The sequence below is a fragment of the Schistocerca piceifrons genome, chromosome 7 (genome assembly GCF_021461385.2).
Source record: "Schistocerca piceifrons isolate TAMUIC-IGC-003096 chromosome 7, iqSchPice1.1, whole genome shotgun sequence".
Lineage (NCBI taxonomy): Eukaryota > Metazoa > Arthropoda > Insecta > Orthoptera > Acrididae > Schistocerca > Schistocerca piceifrons.
The window spans coordinates 233,400,261-233,418,751 of NC_060144.1; the positions used below are offsets into that span (position 1 = coordinate 233,400,261).

The window sequence follows — 18,491 nt, forward strand, 5'->3', positions numbered from 1 at the left end:
GAGGCCAGCAATCTTCGCAACTTCCGCCAGTCGCCGGTATGAACTGAAGATGCCCTCAGAAACCACGAGAGGGGCGTCGACCTTTCCGACGTGAGCCACAACTTGAAAACGTCTGCACTCTGCAAGCTCGATAGCAGCAGGCAGGGCCTTCTCTACATATTGGATGAGACCTTCCGGCAGTCATACCTAGTGCACTCTGGATTTCTTTGCTATTTCTAGAAGGCGCTCCATAATGCCTCTGGTATTGGAGCTCCCGATCTCCCGATAACTGACTGAGCGGGGTAGCGCAGTGGTTGGCACACTGGACTCGCAATCGGGAGGACGACGGTTCAATCCCGCGTGTGGCCATCCTGATTTAGGTTTTCCGTGATTTCCCTAAATCGCTCCAGGCAAATGCCGGGATGGTTCCTTTGAAAGGGCGCGGCCAACTTTCTTCCCCGTCCTTCCCTAATCCGATGAGACCGATGACCTAGCAGTTTGGTCTCTCCCCCAAACAACCAAACCCCTCCTCTCCCGATAACAAGTAACGCTCCCCCCCCCCTCCACCTGTATGCCTGCTCAGATCGACCACTCACAGGATGAATGATCGAGGCTAGATAGCCATTGACCTGCTACACGAACCACCCGCCACTCTACCCTGCGGAAAGTGCCATGGCAGCAGAGCACGTGGGCGAAACGAGCGACACGTGAAATGCCCCATGCGACGCGTCAGATTCTCCGCCTGCGCTACGCCTAGCGCAGGAGTACGGTTGACTGTAGCCAAAAACGCGCACAACTGTTCGGGAACTACGGATACCTTTTTAACGTAAAATGACGACGTATATCATTTTTTCTGCTCAATCCAGTGACTGAACTTCTAGAGAAATTCAAATGCACCAGAGAAATTCACATTCAAATGCAGAGACTTTTGACGCGATCGACACGTCGTGATTCAGTGCCAAGTGATCAACGCAGCATTTCTTAGTAAAGACTGAAATGTCAGTGGACATTTTATTTTCATACCAGTACGATTATCTGATGCACGTAAGTTTCTTTCACACATTAAATTACGAACCTGTTTAAACTGATTGCCACATTAACTATACAAATATTTGTTAAATATTATCACCCCGTATTGTGGAACGATACACTTGAGTTTTCTGGATGCGCATGAAATGTATTTTTTCTTAATTTTTCTTTGTAATCAGAGCTTTTTCCTCACTGTAAAAATCTGACATCAAGCAACAGAACAACGTAGCAGGTGTTCGTAATTTAAAGAGCAGCTACTCACAAAGAACCACTGTGGGCTATAATTACCGAAAGGCAGCGAAACGTGGTAGATATTCTATTGCGTAAATCGGAACTGGTTTACGATGAAAAGAAAAAAAAAAGTTCTAGCGACGAATGAAAATTATTGCATAGGCCGGCATTCGAAACGGGGATTAGTTTAATAAATTGCCACTAAAAGCAGAGACATTACTTGTGAGTAATACGTTTGTTGTTACGACTTAAAAGCATGCGATATTACGCTAATATTAGCCCAGTCCCTGCAATGTTCGGTAACGGAGTGCATCTGCAGTAACCGCTCTCTCGACGGTGGCGCGATATATTTGTCAACAAATATTAGCGCCCCCCTGCCTAGCGCTAAAACAGAGTAAGATAAGTTATTACCATTCACTGAAACAGGGAACATAAACATCAGCGATGGCTTCTAACAACATATGGAGTTTCTGACATGAGAAAATTACCCCCCCCCCCCCCCCCCCCCCGCCCTATCCTCCCATCCAGGATGAAGGCACACATCTTTTCCACGTTTCTGTGGATATACCATTTCTTATTACACTGTAATGATATGACAGTCGTAACAATGATTTTGTGTTATATAAGTTAATCTCTCGAAAGCACTGGTTACAACTTAGATTAATACACTACTGGCCATTAAAAATGCTACACCACGAAGATGACGTGCTACAGACGATGCTGTGATATGCAAATGATTAGCTTTTCAGAGCATTCACACAAGGTTGGCGCCGGTGGCGACACCTACAACGTGCTGACATGAGGAAAGTTTCCAACCGATTTCTCATACACAAACAGCAGTTGACCGGCGTTGCCTGGTGAAACATTGTTGTGATGCCTCGTGTAAAGAGGAGAAATGCGTACCATCACGTTTCCGACTTTGATAAAGGTCGGAATGTAGCCTATCGCGATTGCGGTTTATCGTATCGCGACATTGCTGCTCACATTGGTCGAGATCCAATGACTGAATATGGAACCGCTGGGTTGAGGAGGGTAATACGGAACGCCGTGCTGGATCCCAACGGCTATCACTAGCAGTCGAGATGACAGGCATCTTATCCACATGGCTGTAACGGATCGTGCAGCCATGTCTCGATCCCTGAGTCAACAGATGAGGACGTTTGCAAGACAGCAACCATCTGCACGAACAGTTCGACAACGTTTGCAGCTGCATGGACTACTGTATCAGCTCGGAGACCATGGCTGCGGTTACTCTTGACGCTGCATCACAGACAGGAGCGCCTGCGATGGTCTACTCAACGACGAACCTGGGTGCACGAATGGCAAAACGTCATTTTTTCGGATGAATCCAGGTTCTGTTTACAGCATCATGATGGTGCACCCGTGTTTCGCGACATCACGGTGAACGGACATTGGAAGCGTGTATTCGTCATCGCCATACTGGCGTATCACCCGGCGTGACGGTATGTGGTGCCATTGATTACACGTCTCGGTCACCTCTTGTTCTACGGTCGCAGGTTCGAATCCTGACTCGGGCTTGGATGTGTGTGGTGTCCTTAGGTTAGTTAGGTTTAAGTCATTCCAAGTTGTAGGGGACTGACGACCACAGATGTTAACTCCCATAGTCCTCAGAGCCATTTGAACCACCTCTTGTTCGCATTGACGGCACTTTGAATAGTGGACGTTACATTTCAGATGTGTTACGACCCGTGGCTCTACCCTTCATTCGATCCCTGCGGAACCCTACATTTTAGCAGGATTATGCACGACCGCACGTTGCAGGTCCAGTACGGGTCTTTCTGGATACAGAAAATGTTCGACTGCTGCCCTGGCTAGCACATTCTCCAGATGTCTCACCAATTGAAAACGTCTGGTCAGTGGTGGCCGAGCAGCTGGCTCGTCACAATACGTCAGTCACTACTCTTGATGAACTGTTGTATTGTGTTGAAGCTGCATGGGCAGCTGTACCTGTACACGCTATCCAAACTCCGTTTGACTCAATGCCCAGGCGTATCAAGGTCTTTATTACGGCCAGAGGTGGTTGTTCTGGGAACTTATTTCTCAGGATCTACGCACCCAAATGGCGTGAAAATGTAATCACATGTCAGTTCTAGTATAATATATTTGTCCAATGAATACCCGCCATCATCTGCATTTCTTCTTGGTATAGCAATTTTAATGGCCAGTAGTGTATTAACCGCCGCCGACACAGTTTGTTCAATATGTGCACCTTGGACGTCGACGAGATGCTGTACAGCGCCAGATTTGCACCTGGTGGCAACAATTGGAACTAGTTTTTTTCCAGCGTAAATTGGTTCCGCATTAACGCATCAGCATATCTACCAAGTTTCACTGCCGCACGGTAATTACAGGCCCACAATAGACGTTCAGGAGCATCTGCACTTGGTTATAACAACGCAATACGTTTTCCCACTGCTCTCTTCGCGTGAGAGATCAGGTCCGTAGTTGCATGTCAGGTGGTAGACAGAAGCGGAAGCGAGATGTTGCAGTTCGCTACTATTGGTGTCCTAACAGTAAGGGCATCAGGGAGCAAGGGCCGCGGGTTCGGCAGGCAGCGAAGAGAGTTGCTCCGGCGCGGCGCGACGCTACGCGGTGTTCCGGGTGCAGCCCGCGGGCCCACCGGTCGATACAGCGCGGGCGGCAGCGGCAGCTGAACCCGAGTGTGAGTCTGTGTCTGTGTCTCTGCCTGCGCCGGCCACTGCTCGCGCCGCCGTACCCGTCTGACATTTGGTGCCCACGCTGCTCTGCGCCGGCCACCCGCGCTACGCGTGGGATGCGCCCTACCGGGTTCGGGCCCGCTCTGCGCGGCGCGGCAATTAGTGGGCATCTCGTCGCTCCCTCACTTTTAAACGAGCAGCGGAAGCTATCCGCTTCTGCACGTCCCACGCAGGCGCCAGCGACAGTTCTCTATAGCTGCTGGTTACAAATAATGCCCACCTGCAGCATTTCGTCATCCTGTTTTATCAGAGCGCAAGTGGGATGCGACCGCCTACTTCTTGCTTGATTATGTACGAAGTCGTGGTGAAAAGTAGTGCCTCTATTTTTTTTTTATTCTGTTCTCAATATCGGCTGAGGTATTACACGTGGTGCATATTACTCGGTCGACTTCTCCAGATCGCTGACGCCAATTGTGACCCACTGCCGCTAGGGGGATCCCAATTGTAGTTTGTAACATGACGGTGTGTAACGTTATTATGTCGATGCGTGTGCTATAATCGAGTTTCTAATTGGAAGAGGAGCACTCTCTCCTTCAACGTACGAATGGGAAAAACTGAGCCGTTAAGACCGATATCTGTATTTTAGTTCTGAATAACCAGTATTTTTCGCTATTGGTTTGATCTCGGTTATAACAGATTTTTTCATTTTTTACTTATAACCGGGTAACAGTGCTAAAATTTTTTATTTTTAAGTAGAACTTTTTAAACACGAGTAATGTTTATTCGTAAAATTTCCATTGCTTTGAAATGCTGGATTAGTATAGAAACTGGGAAAAGCGATCAGCATTATTTTGATAACACCTCCTACAGTTAGGAACTGTCAACAATGACATAAGAATCGGTACAGCACTGCAGAGACAATAATGCACCTGTACCATGTGGCGTGGCATGTTAGACGGTACGCATCTACGTCCAGTGTGCAAGATTTACGCCGGTCGGTGTGGCCGAACGGTTCTAGGCGCTTCGGTCTGGATCCGCGTGACCACTACGGTCGCAGGTTCGAATCCTGCCTCGGGCATGGATATTTGTCATGTCCTTAGGTTAGTTAGGTTTAAGTAGTTCTAAGTTCTAGGGGACTCATGACCTCAGATGTTAAGTCCCATAGTGCTCAGAGCCATTTTGCAAGATTTACTCCCACAAGGTCTGTGCCGTAGTGTCTCGCAGTTGTCCTCGGACATCAGTTTATTGTAGAATGGTATCATCCCTAATCCGGAAGAATTTCACAAAGTGTAGTGCCACTAAAGTACAGTGCTCCATTTGCTTTAGACGATTAAAAACAGGAGGACGCACAATAATCTTGCAACACCATATAATGAGAAAAAATCCACACTCTTCTTTGGAAAAGAAAGTAAATTTTAGTGATGTAGCTATAATTTTAGTGACGTGCTATAAACTTCGGATAATAAATGAACCCTTAATTTTGTGGTTATTCAGAGTGAAAAACTGATACCATACAAAAATGACAATAGAGGACCGTGCGGTTCTAGGCGCTACAGTCTGGAGCCGAGCGACCGCTACGGTCGCAGGTTCGAATCCTGCCTCGGGCATGGATGTGTGTGATGTCCTTAGGTTAGTTAGGTTTAATTAGTTCTAAGTTCTAGGCGACTGATGACCTCAGAAGTTAAGTCACATAGTGCTCAGAGCCATTTGAACCAGCTACAGACTATCATAATCATCGTCACTAGCAGCAGCAGCATCATCAGTAAACCCTGGGGTAGTTCCTAACGTGTAGCTCTCCATTCAGCTCTGTCATCTGATACGTTCCTCATTTTCTCATAATTGTTTTCTCTCCTTGTGGTGTCCACGATCTGGAATCTTCTACTTCTTCTTCTCCTTGTTCTTCTTCCATTCACCGTTCCTTCCATAACCTCCGTCAGTGAACAGTCACTTCTCATCTAATGTCCAACCCATTTGTGTTTTCTCTTCCAGATTACCTTTAAAATTTTTCACTCTTCCCTCATTCTTCTCAATAGTTTCTCACTTTGTGTACCCATTGTATCTCTTCCGGCCGGCCGAAGTGGCCGAGCGGTTCTAGGCGCTACAGTCTGGAACCGCGCGACCGCTACGTCGCAGGTTCGAATCCTGCCTCGGACATGGATGTGTGTGATGTCCTTAGCTTAGTTAGGTTTAGGTAGTTCTAAGTTCTAGGGGACTGATGACCTAAGAAGTTAACTCCCATAGTGCTCAGAGCCATTTGAACCATTTTTGTATCCCTTCCATTCTCTTCCAAATCCACCTCTCGAATGCTTCTGTTCTTCTTTTTTCCTCTTTCCTCAGTGCCCATGTCTCAGTTCCGTATAATGCCACGCTCCATATAAAGCACTTCGCCAGTCTCTTCCTCGGATACCCTATCCATGCACCCACAAAGAAGCTTCCTCTTCTTACATTTTCCGTGATTTCCCTAGATCGCCTTGGGCAAATGCAGGGATGGTTCCTTTGAAAGGGCATGGCCGACTTCCTTTCCTAATACGATGGGACAGATGACCTCGCTGTTTGGCTCCCTCCCCCAAAACAGCCAACCAGATCATCTGTAGCTCGAATGCATTCTATCCGCTACCGCCAACTCGCGCCCATTTTTTCTGTTTCAAACATTTCCGGATAATTAATGTGCTCTAAATATAACTTAAACAGTATTGGGGAGAGATAGCAGCCTTTGTGATTTTTGTCACCTCATCCTCAATTTGTAGTCGTATTTTCTGTTCTTAATGAGTCTTCTATCCCTCTAGTCGACTCCATCCTTCCTTAGAATGCCCATTAATTTATTCCACTGTACTCTCTCAAAGGCTTTCTCCAAGTCAATTAAAACAGTGTAAACTTCTCTTCCCCCTTCAATGTATCTCTCATCTATAATTCTCAACAATCTAGTTGCATTTCTTCTAAATCCACACTATTCCTTTGCAGTTTTCCAGTCTTCCACGAAGTCTTCCTTTTATCACCATTAGTAGGACATTCGCTGATGAGAAATCAAACTTATGGTTCTAAGATTCTCACATTTCCTGGAATTGCTTTTCTTCTCAATGGGTATCATTACTGCCGAGAGATTGTCATCCGGCCATTCACATTTTTCGTGTAGCTTATTGCACAGATCAGTTCACTCCTTCGCGCCAATACTTTCAAGGCTCTTAAACAACTCTGCTAGTAATACATCACTTCCACTTGCTTTACGTTTCTTTATCTTTCTTATAGCCTTTTCACCTTCTCGTGCCAAGATGCAGCATCCTTTGCCCTCTTCTAAAATTCTCGTTCCCTCTTCTATTCCAATACTATTTCGTTTTGATCAGCCTCTTACAGGCGCTCTAGACGTTCTTGACACCTTCCCAACACTTCCTCCGGTTTATGAGCCATTCTATCATCACCTCTGTAGACTATGAGCTGGATGAAAACGTGTATTAATGTTAAAAGCCTTACCTTTAAGATGACAGACGTTTTGTCACAGAGGGGCCTTGCTATGGCGGAAACAAGCAAACCTTGTGTATAACACAACCGTGTACTTCGTGGATCAGTCCAATGATCTGCCGTATAAGATTGATAAGTCTCCATCCGTCGGGTCTGTATTGAACAATATCGGGTATGCGGAATTGACAGAAAAAAAGATTGGTGGCTCGTCTTCAGCACTGTTCAGTAAACGTTTGCATCTGTGTTGCGCAAAAATGGCGTAATTTTCTGTGAACAGTGTCACAACCGAACAAACATAGTGAATTTCCGGGTGTCCAGCCGGGTTATTGTTTCAATTTTCAGCACAATATTTCAACGAGCGACCCAGCCGTCAAACAAACATATTTTATGCAGCGATTGCTAAAACCATGATGGCGATCATTATGGTCGTCCACGTTATGCTAGAATGCCTGAACCAGCGGTGTGTATAAGTGTAGGAGAATCCTATAATAAATAAAAAGTCTTTACTCCAGATCTGCAATTGGTGAGAGGGGGGGGGGGAGTTGGTGGAGAGGGGGTGCCCTCTCACATTTCCCTCCTCCCTCTTAGGTATGCATTTACTTTCTATCCTTCTATGCAGATTTTCGGCATTTTGAGCTTCCAGAGCTTAAGATACTTGTTGGTATGGGACTACAAGATCCTGTTGTGAGATTCTTGAGGAAACAGCCCGTACTATCGAAGGGAGCAGATATGATACTGCTATTATTATTATTATTATTATTATTATTATTATCAATCCCGTCAGCCACAGTAGTTGGAAATGATTTTGAATGACCTCTAGTAAAAAAGTTAATATTTGTTAATACTTCGTTTTCGATACATGAAATTTGATCTGTTGTTTCACTTTTGCTGGTAATAACAATATTTTTTCTTTCTTTCAGTATGTCACAGAAAAAATGGGAGGTGCCGAGGGCACCCAGATGGATGAAGACTTCACAGATATGGAAAAGGTATTATTTTCAGCAACATTGCTTTTCTATCATTAGATTAAGTTAATTAAAAGCAGTGATAATTGTTGAATATTTATAATCCTTTACGCTACAATTTCAGTCAGTATCCCTTTCGCCCAAGAGCGTGCGCAGGATCTAAAAATGGGAAGGGCGGCAACTCGTATTAATTTCGCGTAGAATGAGGAAATTTTTAGGCTTTCTTCAAACTCAAACTGACTTGGTGTTTATTTGTATGGGGGGGACAGTATGCGATGAAGTTCAGATGTCGAAGTTTTTTTTTCTATGGGATCGGAGGAGGGGGGGGGGGGGAGGGTTCGGCACTACTTTCCCTTGTCCATCGCTGGGTACGTCTTTGCCTTTCCCTATAATTATAACTGTTTAAACAAAAGCAAATAAAACTTCAGTGAGCGCTAAAAAAAACAACCTTTTACCTTGAAAGGGAAGGTTCAGGTTGCCCATTGGAAGAATGCAAGTTGCTTGGCAAATCAAATATCTCTAAATAATCACTCTTTTTTAATTAATTAACTAGAGAAAGTTATAAAATAATCAGACAGAACTGACCAATATGACTTGCTACACCCACAAGAAATGTTGTAAATTCCAGGGGTAAGGTTTCTATCATCTTTTGGGTGGTCAAAAAAATTGACCTAATATTTAGTGTGTCCAGAATCCTGACAATTTTACTGAATGGAGCCTCACATAAAACGGAGTATTATAATGTTCAACATGGTTGCGCGTTCATTTCCTAAAGTGTCTGCTTCGTTCAATGTACGCAGGCAGTCTTTTAGAAAATGTGCTTTGAATGTTTATTCTTAGAATCCAGACAGTAAGGAAACAGTTGGTGATATGTAAACCATTGTGTTTCCAACTGCTCTCTTTTTGGCTGACTGATGAAACCTCAGCAAATTGAGACGTCACTCTGTATATATCTGTTTGCAGTTTGCACATTGGTTGAGCAATGCCACCGGATTTAAATTCATTTAACACATATATTGTCTCTTCGTTCCGGCCACCGATTCTTATAGCACTTAGATTGTCGAGTGGTGAGTGTGGAACAGCTCGGCCCAAAACAAGAATAACAATAGCATTTCAGGATAGCGAGAGCCAATGGGCTTGATTTGTTTCAGACGAGCTTGTATGCTGTCGGGCATAGACCTTTTTTATCTTTGGTTTTCTGCATACGCCGGCCGAGGTGGCCGAGTGGTTCTAGGCGCTACAGTCTGGAACCGCGCGACCACTAAGTTCGCAGGTTCGAATCCTGCCTCGGGCATGGATGTGTGTGATGTCCTTAGGTTAGTTAGGTTTAAGTAGTTCCAAGTTCTAGGGGACTGATGACCTCAGAAGTTAAGTCCCATAGTGCTCAGAGCCATTTGAGCCATTTTTTCTGCATACGCTGTGACAGACATTACGAAAGCAGATTGCTTACATTTGAAAAAGGGGAGGGGAGAAAGGCTTGGTCCGGTTTCTGCTTCTGGAACATTCATATAATGCGAAGATTCACTGAAAACTATTAGTAGCAGTTAGTGTATTGAATGGTTGCCTTCAAGAATAGTGCTGCTTGCTACAGTTAAATGTATATTTTGCCCAAAAGTGGTTATTTAGCGAGACGTGAAACATGAACTATGGTAATTGTGGTTCAAATCACAGTTGGACATCGTAACCTCAGTGTCCATTCTGTTTTGGACGAAGTTAATTATGATTCTATACGTTTCACTTGCAGCAATTTAAGCTGTCCTTTTGCATTCCTGCCTATCTACACCCTCGGAAAATACAGCACATTTGGAATAAACAGCAAAGAATTCCTTACAAGCTAGAATACAAATATCATTGCTGGTCGTTTCACTTGCAGCAGTTTCATCTTTCGGTTTTTAATCAGACTGAAGTCATGAAATCGGAAGGATGTTGACTCAAACCTACGTCTGCCATCCAGATTTAGGTTCTCCGTGATTTTTCTAAATCGCTCCACGCAAATGCGTGGATGGTTCCTTTGAAAGGGCACGGCCAATTTCCTTCCCCTTCCATGGCACAATCCGAGGTTGTGCTCCGTCTCTAATGACCTCAATGTCGACGGGACGTTGAACCCAGTCTCCCTTCCCCACGATTAAATCCAATATGGAGTTTCCAGAGTAGCGGGCGAGGGGTGTCACGTGATCTGACCCGAATACCGTGAAATGCTGTTGGTTATTCTTATTTCGGGCCAAGCTGTCCCTAATGATAAGTCCAGTTTCTGGGGATTCCTAAGCATTACCTTCGTGTAAATTGTGTATTCTTCTCACACAGGTGAAACTTGCTCCTGTGCTCGTCACTGGTCGGCTCATTGGCTGCTCCAAACATTCAGCGACACCATTAATTATTTATCAATCGTCACTCCATAAAGCACAGTGGTAAACAAAAGTTAAGCCGTTGAGTACCAGCACAGTTGGTGCAGAGATTGTGCTACATGATTGATGTAAGAGATTGTAATGTAATTATTTTCTAATGATCATATTGTGCAGATAACAGACAGAGAAAGAACGTATATCGAAATTATTGTAATGTAAGTTTGAGTTTATACTACTGCTGTTATCAGTTGTTCTGAAATGAACCACTGGGGCAGTATGTACTTCCGATTAAATGTCTTAAATTTTTGGCCCATTTTTGCTTGTTATTTGGGACTATAGTTTGTTTTAGGAATTCTTGAAGTTTCGAGACGTGGGATTGTATCCAAGAAAAATGTGAAGTTTCTTTCAAAGATAACTGATAGGTGGTCAAAAACAGAACTGTGCCAAGGTGATCCTCTGCCATTGGCAGAACCACCAAATCTGTGTTCACCCCCTCCCCGCATCCACTCATTTTTTTTATAAATGAAAAAATTACTTAATTGAGTTATGTTTACATAAAATACTGCACACTACAAATTAAATGTATCATTACAGTAAATAAATCACATGCACTATAAACTTTCTAAAAAAATTAAAGTAAACTGGTATTGTATTGTTTATTGAGCTACTATACTTTAGTTTTAGTGTGATGTATAATAAAGAACAAATATATGAATCCTACTAGACAATGCCATTGCACCAATTGGTAGATTAAAATATACCATAAACCATTAGCAATTTCCGAGCACACAAATTCAGCAACAAGAATGGACCAAATTCATTACATTGCATCAACAAAAGAATCTGAAAATCATTTTGACCTCTCTGAGGAAAAATTGTCGAAAGCAGTAGGTATGGAGGTAACCCTTACAGTATGAGGTAGGAGAATGGTACTTCTCATGATTAATTTTTGAGTCTACTTTTGAAATCTCTCTGTGTTGCACCTGTGATGGGAGCCTATCTTGCCATGCCCTCAGCACAGTCCTGGTTGAAACTTAATGCGCCATGGCTTCCAAAGTGAAATCAAAATTAAAAGGAAGATTGTTTTTATTTTTTTCCTAATTTCTTCATTTGTGGTATTGGTTTCTTCCTATGAAAATAAAGGTTAATTTTGTGAAAGAAATATGCAATGAGACGAACAGAAATAACACTTTGATTCAAAAACTATCATTACACTGAAGTTACTGCAATATAGGGCGTGATGACCTCAGATGGCAGGGCATACGCTCCAATGTGTTCCCATGCTGGCTACAAGTTTGTTGAGGAGTTATTGTGGTAGGGCATTCTATCCCTCCACCAGTGCAGCTGATGACTGCTGGAAGGTTTTTGGTGGATGTGGACGTGCTGGCGTCGGACATGTGCTCAATGGAATTTACATTGTGAGAACAGGCAAACCAGTCACAACGCCGAAGATCCTCTCACTCCGAGAGCTCCCCCACCTGCGATGTTTGATGCAGTCACTCATCGTCATCCGTATAAAGGAAGTCAGGCCTGAATGCGCCCCTGAATATACTTGGGTAAGCAGTAAAATGTCACAATAATGTTGAATTGTGAGTGTACCATGTTCAAAGATTTGGAGGTCAGTAGGTCCATGCAGTCTCTCCACACCGTAACACCTGGATTACATAAATATGGACCTTATGTGGCAAGATGTGGGAACATACAGTATATCAAAGAACATTGTTGAATATAATCTTTTTGGTGCTCCAGTTGTTATGGTTTTGTATGAGCTTACTGACTTCCAAGTCTTAGAAACAGTACATTTTTATCACTGACAAAGCATGATTGCATTGGACGGCGTAGGTAGAGGGGCTCTGGCAATGAGAGGATATTTGGCAAATGGATTGGCTTGCCTGTTCCCCCGACTTAAATGCCATCGAGCACACGTGGGATGCCAGCACATCCACATGCACCAACGGCCAACCACCTGTTGTTAACTGAGCTGGTGGAGGAATGGAGCACCCTATTATGCATACTCCTCACCAAACTTGTGGCCAGCATGGGAACACATTGTAGAGCACCTATTGTCATCCGGGCTCGTCACACACCCTGTTAGGAACCATGTCCTGCCTTTCGTAATGTCTCGGAGATGACTAAATGGCAGTAGCTTCAGTATAATTATAGCCTTTGAATAAAAGTGTCATTTCATTCCTGTCATTGAATATCTAATTCATGTACCTCATATACTATACTGTAGCAGTTCTTTCTATATATGGTCCAAGTTTCATCAGACTGTGTTACTTGCATTGCAGTGGCACATCATGTGAAAGTTACTTTTGTCTGTATGTTTTGGACACCAGTGGAGTACCCCTTGGTTTCTCTGAGGAGTGGAAAGAGTATCTGGCACTACTTTTGATGGGTCAGGATCCACTTCATCACTCATCAAGAGAATTATTAATTTGTGACATAAAACAACTCAGCTCAACAGTCAATTTAAGTGGCTACATACACAAGGTCCTGTATTAGATCTCTGAGGTTGGCAGTACCCAGACACAAAATGTGAGTGGACCAAACTTGACTGGCCTCTACTGACTTCTGCCAGGCCAGAACTAGAGGGCCCTCATTCATCTCTTTCTAACCAGACTATAAAAATGGCAACTTTCCTTTTCCTTCCACCTCACGCATTGACTAGATATGCTTATCTTTCATTTGACCAGTAAGTTACAGATATGTGTTGGTGCCATGTGGCTGAAGGAAGGAAGGAAGGAATATTAATGCTTAAAGACCATCAACCAGTTTATGAGAGAAGGAAGATAAGCTGAGATTGGGGAAGAGGGGGAAGGAAATCATCTTTGCCCTTGTAAAGGAATCATATACTACACTTTAAATTTGGTGTCAATACCCAGTCCCTTCATACTTCATATCCCCCAACTTCACCATTGCACTAGCTTGACATGCCAGACTGTAGTTGGGACCACAATCTGGCACTCTTGACTCTTCTTTGTCCAGAAGAAGAGCCTCTTGTCTAACATTGAGTGTGTGATACATTGAGAAATATGTCCATAGTGCCAGTTCCATAGCTTTGGGTGCAACACACTACTTTCCATAGCATAGGGTCCTTGTTTGTAAGCCCAGCATATTACCAAGTTGTTACAGGGAATTTGTCCACTGTATACCTAATGTTTTCTGTCAGCTGGAAACAAAATACCTCTTTCTTATTGAGCTCTTGATTTGGACCTATTGGTACATGAAACAGGTTGTTGATGTTGGTGGTGCTGAGTGAGCAATGAGCTGTTACTGGATCTCAAAATGGTAATTCCTCAAAAACAGTTCCCATCAGTGTAACTGATGTGCCATCTTATCTGGTGTGTTCATTCAGGGACCAGATAGCAAACTCAGTTGTTTGCAGTTGGTGATCAGATGTAAATTTGTTAAATATAAGGAAACAAGGAATTTCTTGATACAGTGAATAATAACTGGTACCTTCTTTTCTATTTGGCTGTAATTCATCTGTGCAGCTGTTAGTGTTTTAGACACACATGTAACTGGATGTTATGTATCTTTGGAGCACTTGCTTGATAGAAAAGTGCCTATCCCAAACTGTGAACCATCTGATTCTTCCAGGACTAAATGTTTTCCAAGTGTAAATGTGCCGGTAGAGAGCAGACTTAAAACACTACTTTAGCTTCAAGAACACTGCCCGGTTAAAGGGTGAACCACTGAAATTTCACAACCTTACCTTAAAATTGCTCCAGGAGGAATGGTACCTGTGCAGCATTTGGTATAAGTTAGCCATAATACTTCATCTTTCCCAAGACAAACTGGAGTTCATTCAAATCCTTGGGTCCAGGAAGCTTGCCATTCATTTCAACATGGGCTGACATGGGCCTGGCCGTTTTTGCTCACATTGAGACTCGTGACAGATTGACTTCCACTTTAACCACTTCCTTGATAGGAAAAGCTATAGGCTAATGCAGAAAAATAAAGAAAAGCATTAGTTTTGAATGACATGTGCGCTACAAAGTTTTGTACATAATCTGGCTTAAAAAAGTATTAGATTGATGTGTAAGTTCATAATGTTTTTCTCTAAGTTTAGTAAACACAAAAGGTACACATAACAAAGGCTTTAGTCATCAATACTATACTCTTCTTCACTGTTTACAACAGTCTATCAAAGCTGGCGTAACTGTTCAATTCCGCAACTGTAGAAATGACGTGGTTTTGAGATGAAGAACTTGTTGAGCCACATTTAGAGCACATGCTCTACTGGAAAAGAAGTTCTTTGAATGTTATTCGATAGAGAGCAGAAAAGGTTAAAATCTAAGGGTGTAAGATCAGGTGAATAAGGTAAATGCAGAACGACTTCCCAACCCAGCTCCTGTATAGTGTTTTTTGCCAGTCTAACAGTGCAGGTAGATGTTACTGTGGATTAGCATCATTTTGTGCAGTCTTCCTGGTCATTATTCTTGGACTGCATCTTCAAGACATCTCAATTGTTTACAGTAAATGCGAGCAATGACAGTTACACCTTGGGGAAACAATTCATAGTACACCATACTGTCACTGTTCCACCATATGCATAACATTGTCTTTTGTGGATGCATGCAGGTCTTTGTACAGGGAGTTACTGCTTTGTTTGAGCTCAACAATTCCTTTATTTTCATTATGTTTGCATGAAGACACCATTTCTCATCACCAGTAATGATGCAGAATAGGAATAGTCAGTGTTGTTTACAAACCAGTTGATGACAACCAAACAGAGTTACACATATGGCCACCTACTGATTTTTCTGATTTTGACTTAGAGCACATGATACCCATACACTCGATTTTTGAACCTTCCTCTTTGCATGTAAGTGTCGCACTATGGTGAGATCATAGTTCATCATTTTTGACAGTTCTCGAGTACTCTGACATGGGTTGCTGTAGGTTAATATGTTTAAACAGTCTTCCTGAACATGGAAAGTCGCTAATGTCAAAATGATCCTCTTAAAATGAGAAAACCATTTTCTTCTTATTCTTTGTCCAATGGCATTTTCTCCACACACAGTGAAAATGTTTCTGGCTGCCTCTGCTGCTGTCCCCCTTCTGTTGTACTTAAACAGAGGAGTATGTCCAAAATGTTGTAATTTCTCCTCATTGCACTCCATTTTCTAACATCCACAGCTCCACTCACTATTTCAAAATGGCAACATGTTAACTCAAATAGGAACAGTGAACCATAAATAAAAAAAAGAAATTTGGTAAATAAGCCTATAGCAACTGGAATACCTACATGCAAACCAAAAATGCTATGAACTAAGCACCAACTTAATAGATCGGAGCATTCCTTACAGAAAGAGTCTAAATCACTAAACTGTACACTATCAGAAATTCCATTAACTAACTCCTGTATTCGAAATCACAAACTGGTAAAAACATCCAGACAAAAATACTAGTTGCTATTGCTGAAGACACTACAATAAATCTTATTGGTCTGCCTAGATGTCTGTGCATATTGCTGACTGTTACTTAGCTTTTTAAAATGACCAGACAACAACAACAACAACAACAACAACAACAACAACAAAATTATGTATACGACTGGCATTCTCTCATCAAGTCACCTCTCACAATCAAAATGTGCTGTTACATTAGCCAGAACAATGGATGTTGTAGTCTACATTATGGTTAGATACTACAGAGAAATGTGTCACATAAATTTCCAGCGGGAGTGTTTCACAGATTATGTCTCTCTCTTATAGAGATTGACATAATCTATAACACAGGCAAATTCCTAGACTTCTGCGTAAAATCACAATGGCAAAGGTTGGCCAATTTTAAGCTAAGCGTTTTGTCATGGCTGCTACTGTGCTGACTTCTTATAAAAATCGTTTGCTTCGAAGACTAATGAAGGAAGTTGTCAGTCATGTTCATATTAAAACAGATCTGGAAAGAAGCCGGATAATACTTCATTCTAGAATGTCATGAGACACTTCATTTCCAAAATTGCTTAGGGACTGAAAACTGAAGAAAGATACTATTGTAGTCTCTTGCCTCCTTAGTGAGGAATGTGTGAAGTAAGACGGTGTAAGATTATTGGCAAAAGAAGAAGAAGAAGACGAAAATAATATGAGTGTGGGCCAAGGAATAGACAAAGATGAAGGACTGGTTCTTTTTTGTAGTTAAGACAGAACATTGATATGAAGGTAAATCTGGGGGAGAGGGGGGGGGGGGGGGGGAGATTGTTAAAATATCAGGATGATGGAAGAATATAACTATACAACATTCCAGTTATATGCCTCTGTGGCTCTGCCCCAAAGAATTTTCCTCAATTGTTGGTATGGTTATATTGCTGCTTTGTCTACAAAAAAACATTTGTACTACATATTCTTTGAAAACATTATTAATCTGTGAGAGTAGTGCTCTGTTTGCACTAAATGTTTTCAAATAAATCAAGCAATTAGCTTATTATCAGAAGTGGAAAATATTGTGTGATATGTCTGGAGATCGATGAATCAGTCGCATCTGTATGTGAGTCTCTCATTTTCTGGATCAGTAAACTCAATGTGTATTATTGAATTTTCGCCATAATTTCATGTTGCATGGTCGTAAATATGTAAAATATCCTCAAATTTAACTCTGTTTATCACTATTTTGAATTTCAATATTAACCATTTCTGAAAACGCCTACTTAAGCTACACAGTTGTATTGCTGTTAGTTATACAGTGGAAACTTATTTCTCTATGAATTCTGATAACTTCTTATTTGGTCTAAAACATTCAGTTTGTGGTATATTTGTGACACAGGATGTAATTTTTTAATCACCTTTATGCCTCACTTTGTGTTATCATTGATCATTATATGCATTGATTCTATTCTTACTATAGAAAACAGATGTCACTTACGAGTTGGTTGAAGAGCTACAAATTAAAACAAAGGAGTTCCTGCAACCTAATCCAACAGCAAGAGCAAAGATGGCTGCTGTTAAAGGAATCTCAAAGCTTAGTGGGCAAGCAAAAGCCTCAACATACCCACAGCCAGAAGGAGTTCTTGGTGAATGCATGGTAACCTATGGAAGAAGGCTCGGTGATGACTCTCTTTTCGGTAAGTAGCTATATTAAAAAAAACTTTGCTTTATAGAAAGATCTTTTGTATGTGGTTACTTGTCACTAAATCAGTGGGACTTTGTAGACAAGAAATAACTGGTATATCAGAAAATCTTAATTCCACTTATCGTAGATTTTGAAGTACAAAGTGCGCATGGGACTGGAAAGATGCACCTACCAATTAGTGACTGGGACAGGAGCTTCTGCAGCTGTGCTGAGTGATATGAGTGAGAGAAAATGCATATCAATTTTCAAATCTTAAAAATATTTCCTTCATTAAGCAATAATGCAGACTGGAGACAGCTAAATTAAAGAAGAAAAGTGCATAAAAGTCGAGGAGAGAACAACTGTCACCCCAAACACCAGGCCAGGAAATACAAAACAGATGACAATAATAGTCGATACACCAGCGGCGGTTCAGTTTCCTATTTATTAATGGTGTGCTGCAGGCCATGAAGATATTAAGGTGAGAACTAAAAACTATAGGGAAAGCACAAGATATAGAGGATATATAGGGTAGGATTAAAATGGAGCAGAAGGAAAAATGAGTAATGAAATAAATAAACAATGTGCTTCCAAAATGTTCCAGATTAAATTGAATGCAAAGAAATACTGGAGATATTGACTCAGCCTGACGCACCAGTAATATACTAGTGCATGAGAAATGTGATCTGGTTGTCCAGTGTTATCCTAAAGTTAAATAATTTAGAGTAGTTTATATCATATCATGAGATTCTCAT

At 42.1% G+C, this 18,491-nt stretch overlaps 1 protein-coding gene across 1 annotated transcript in view; it reads left to right on the plus strand.

The window, feature by feature from the left end:
- Nucleotides 1–18,491, plus strand: part of LOC124804815 (endophilin-A) — a 730,772-nt gene that overhangs the window by 599,847 nt on the left and 112,434 nt on the right. The window contains exons 6-7 of the mRNA XM_047265154.1: nt 8,294–8,362; nt 17,533–17,749. Of these exons, the coding sequence (XP_047121110.1) occupies nt 8,294–8,362; nt 17,533–17,749 (286 nt within the window). The remainder of the gene's footprint in view (nt 1–8,293; nt 8,363–17,532; nt 17,750–18,491) is intronic.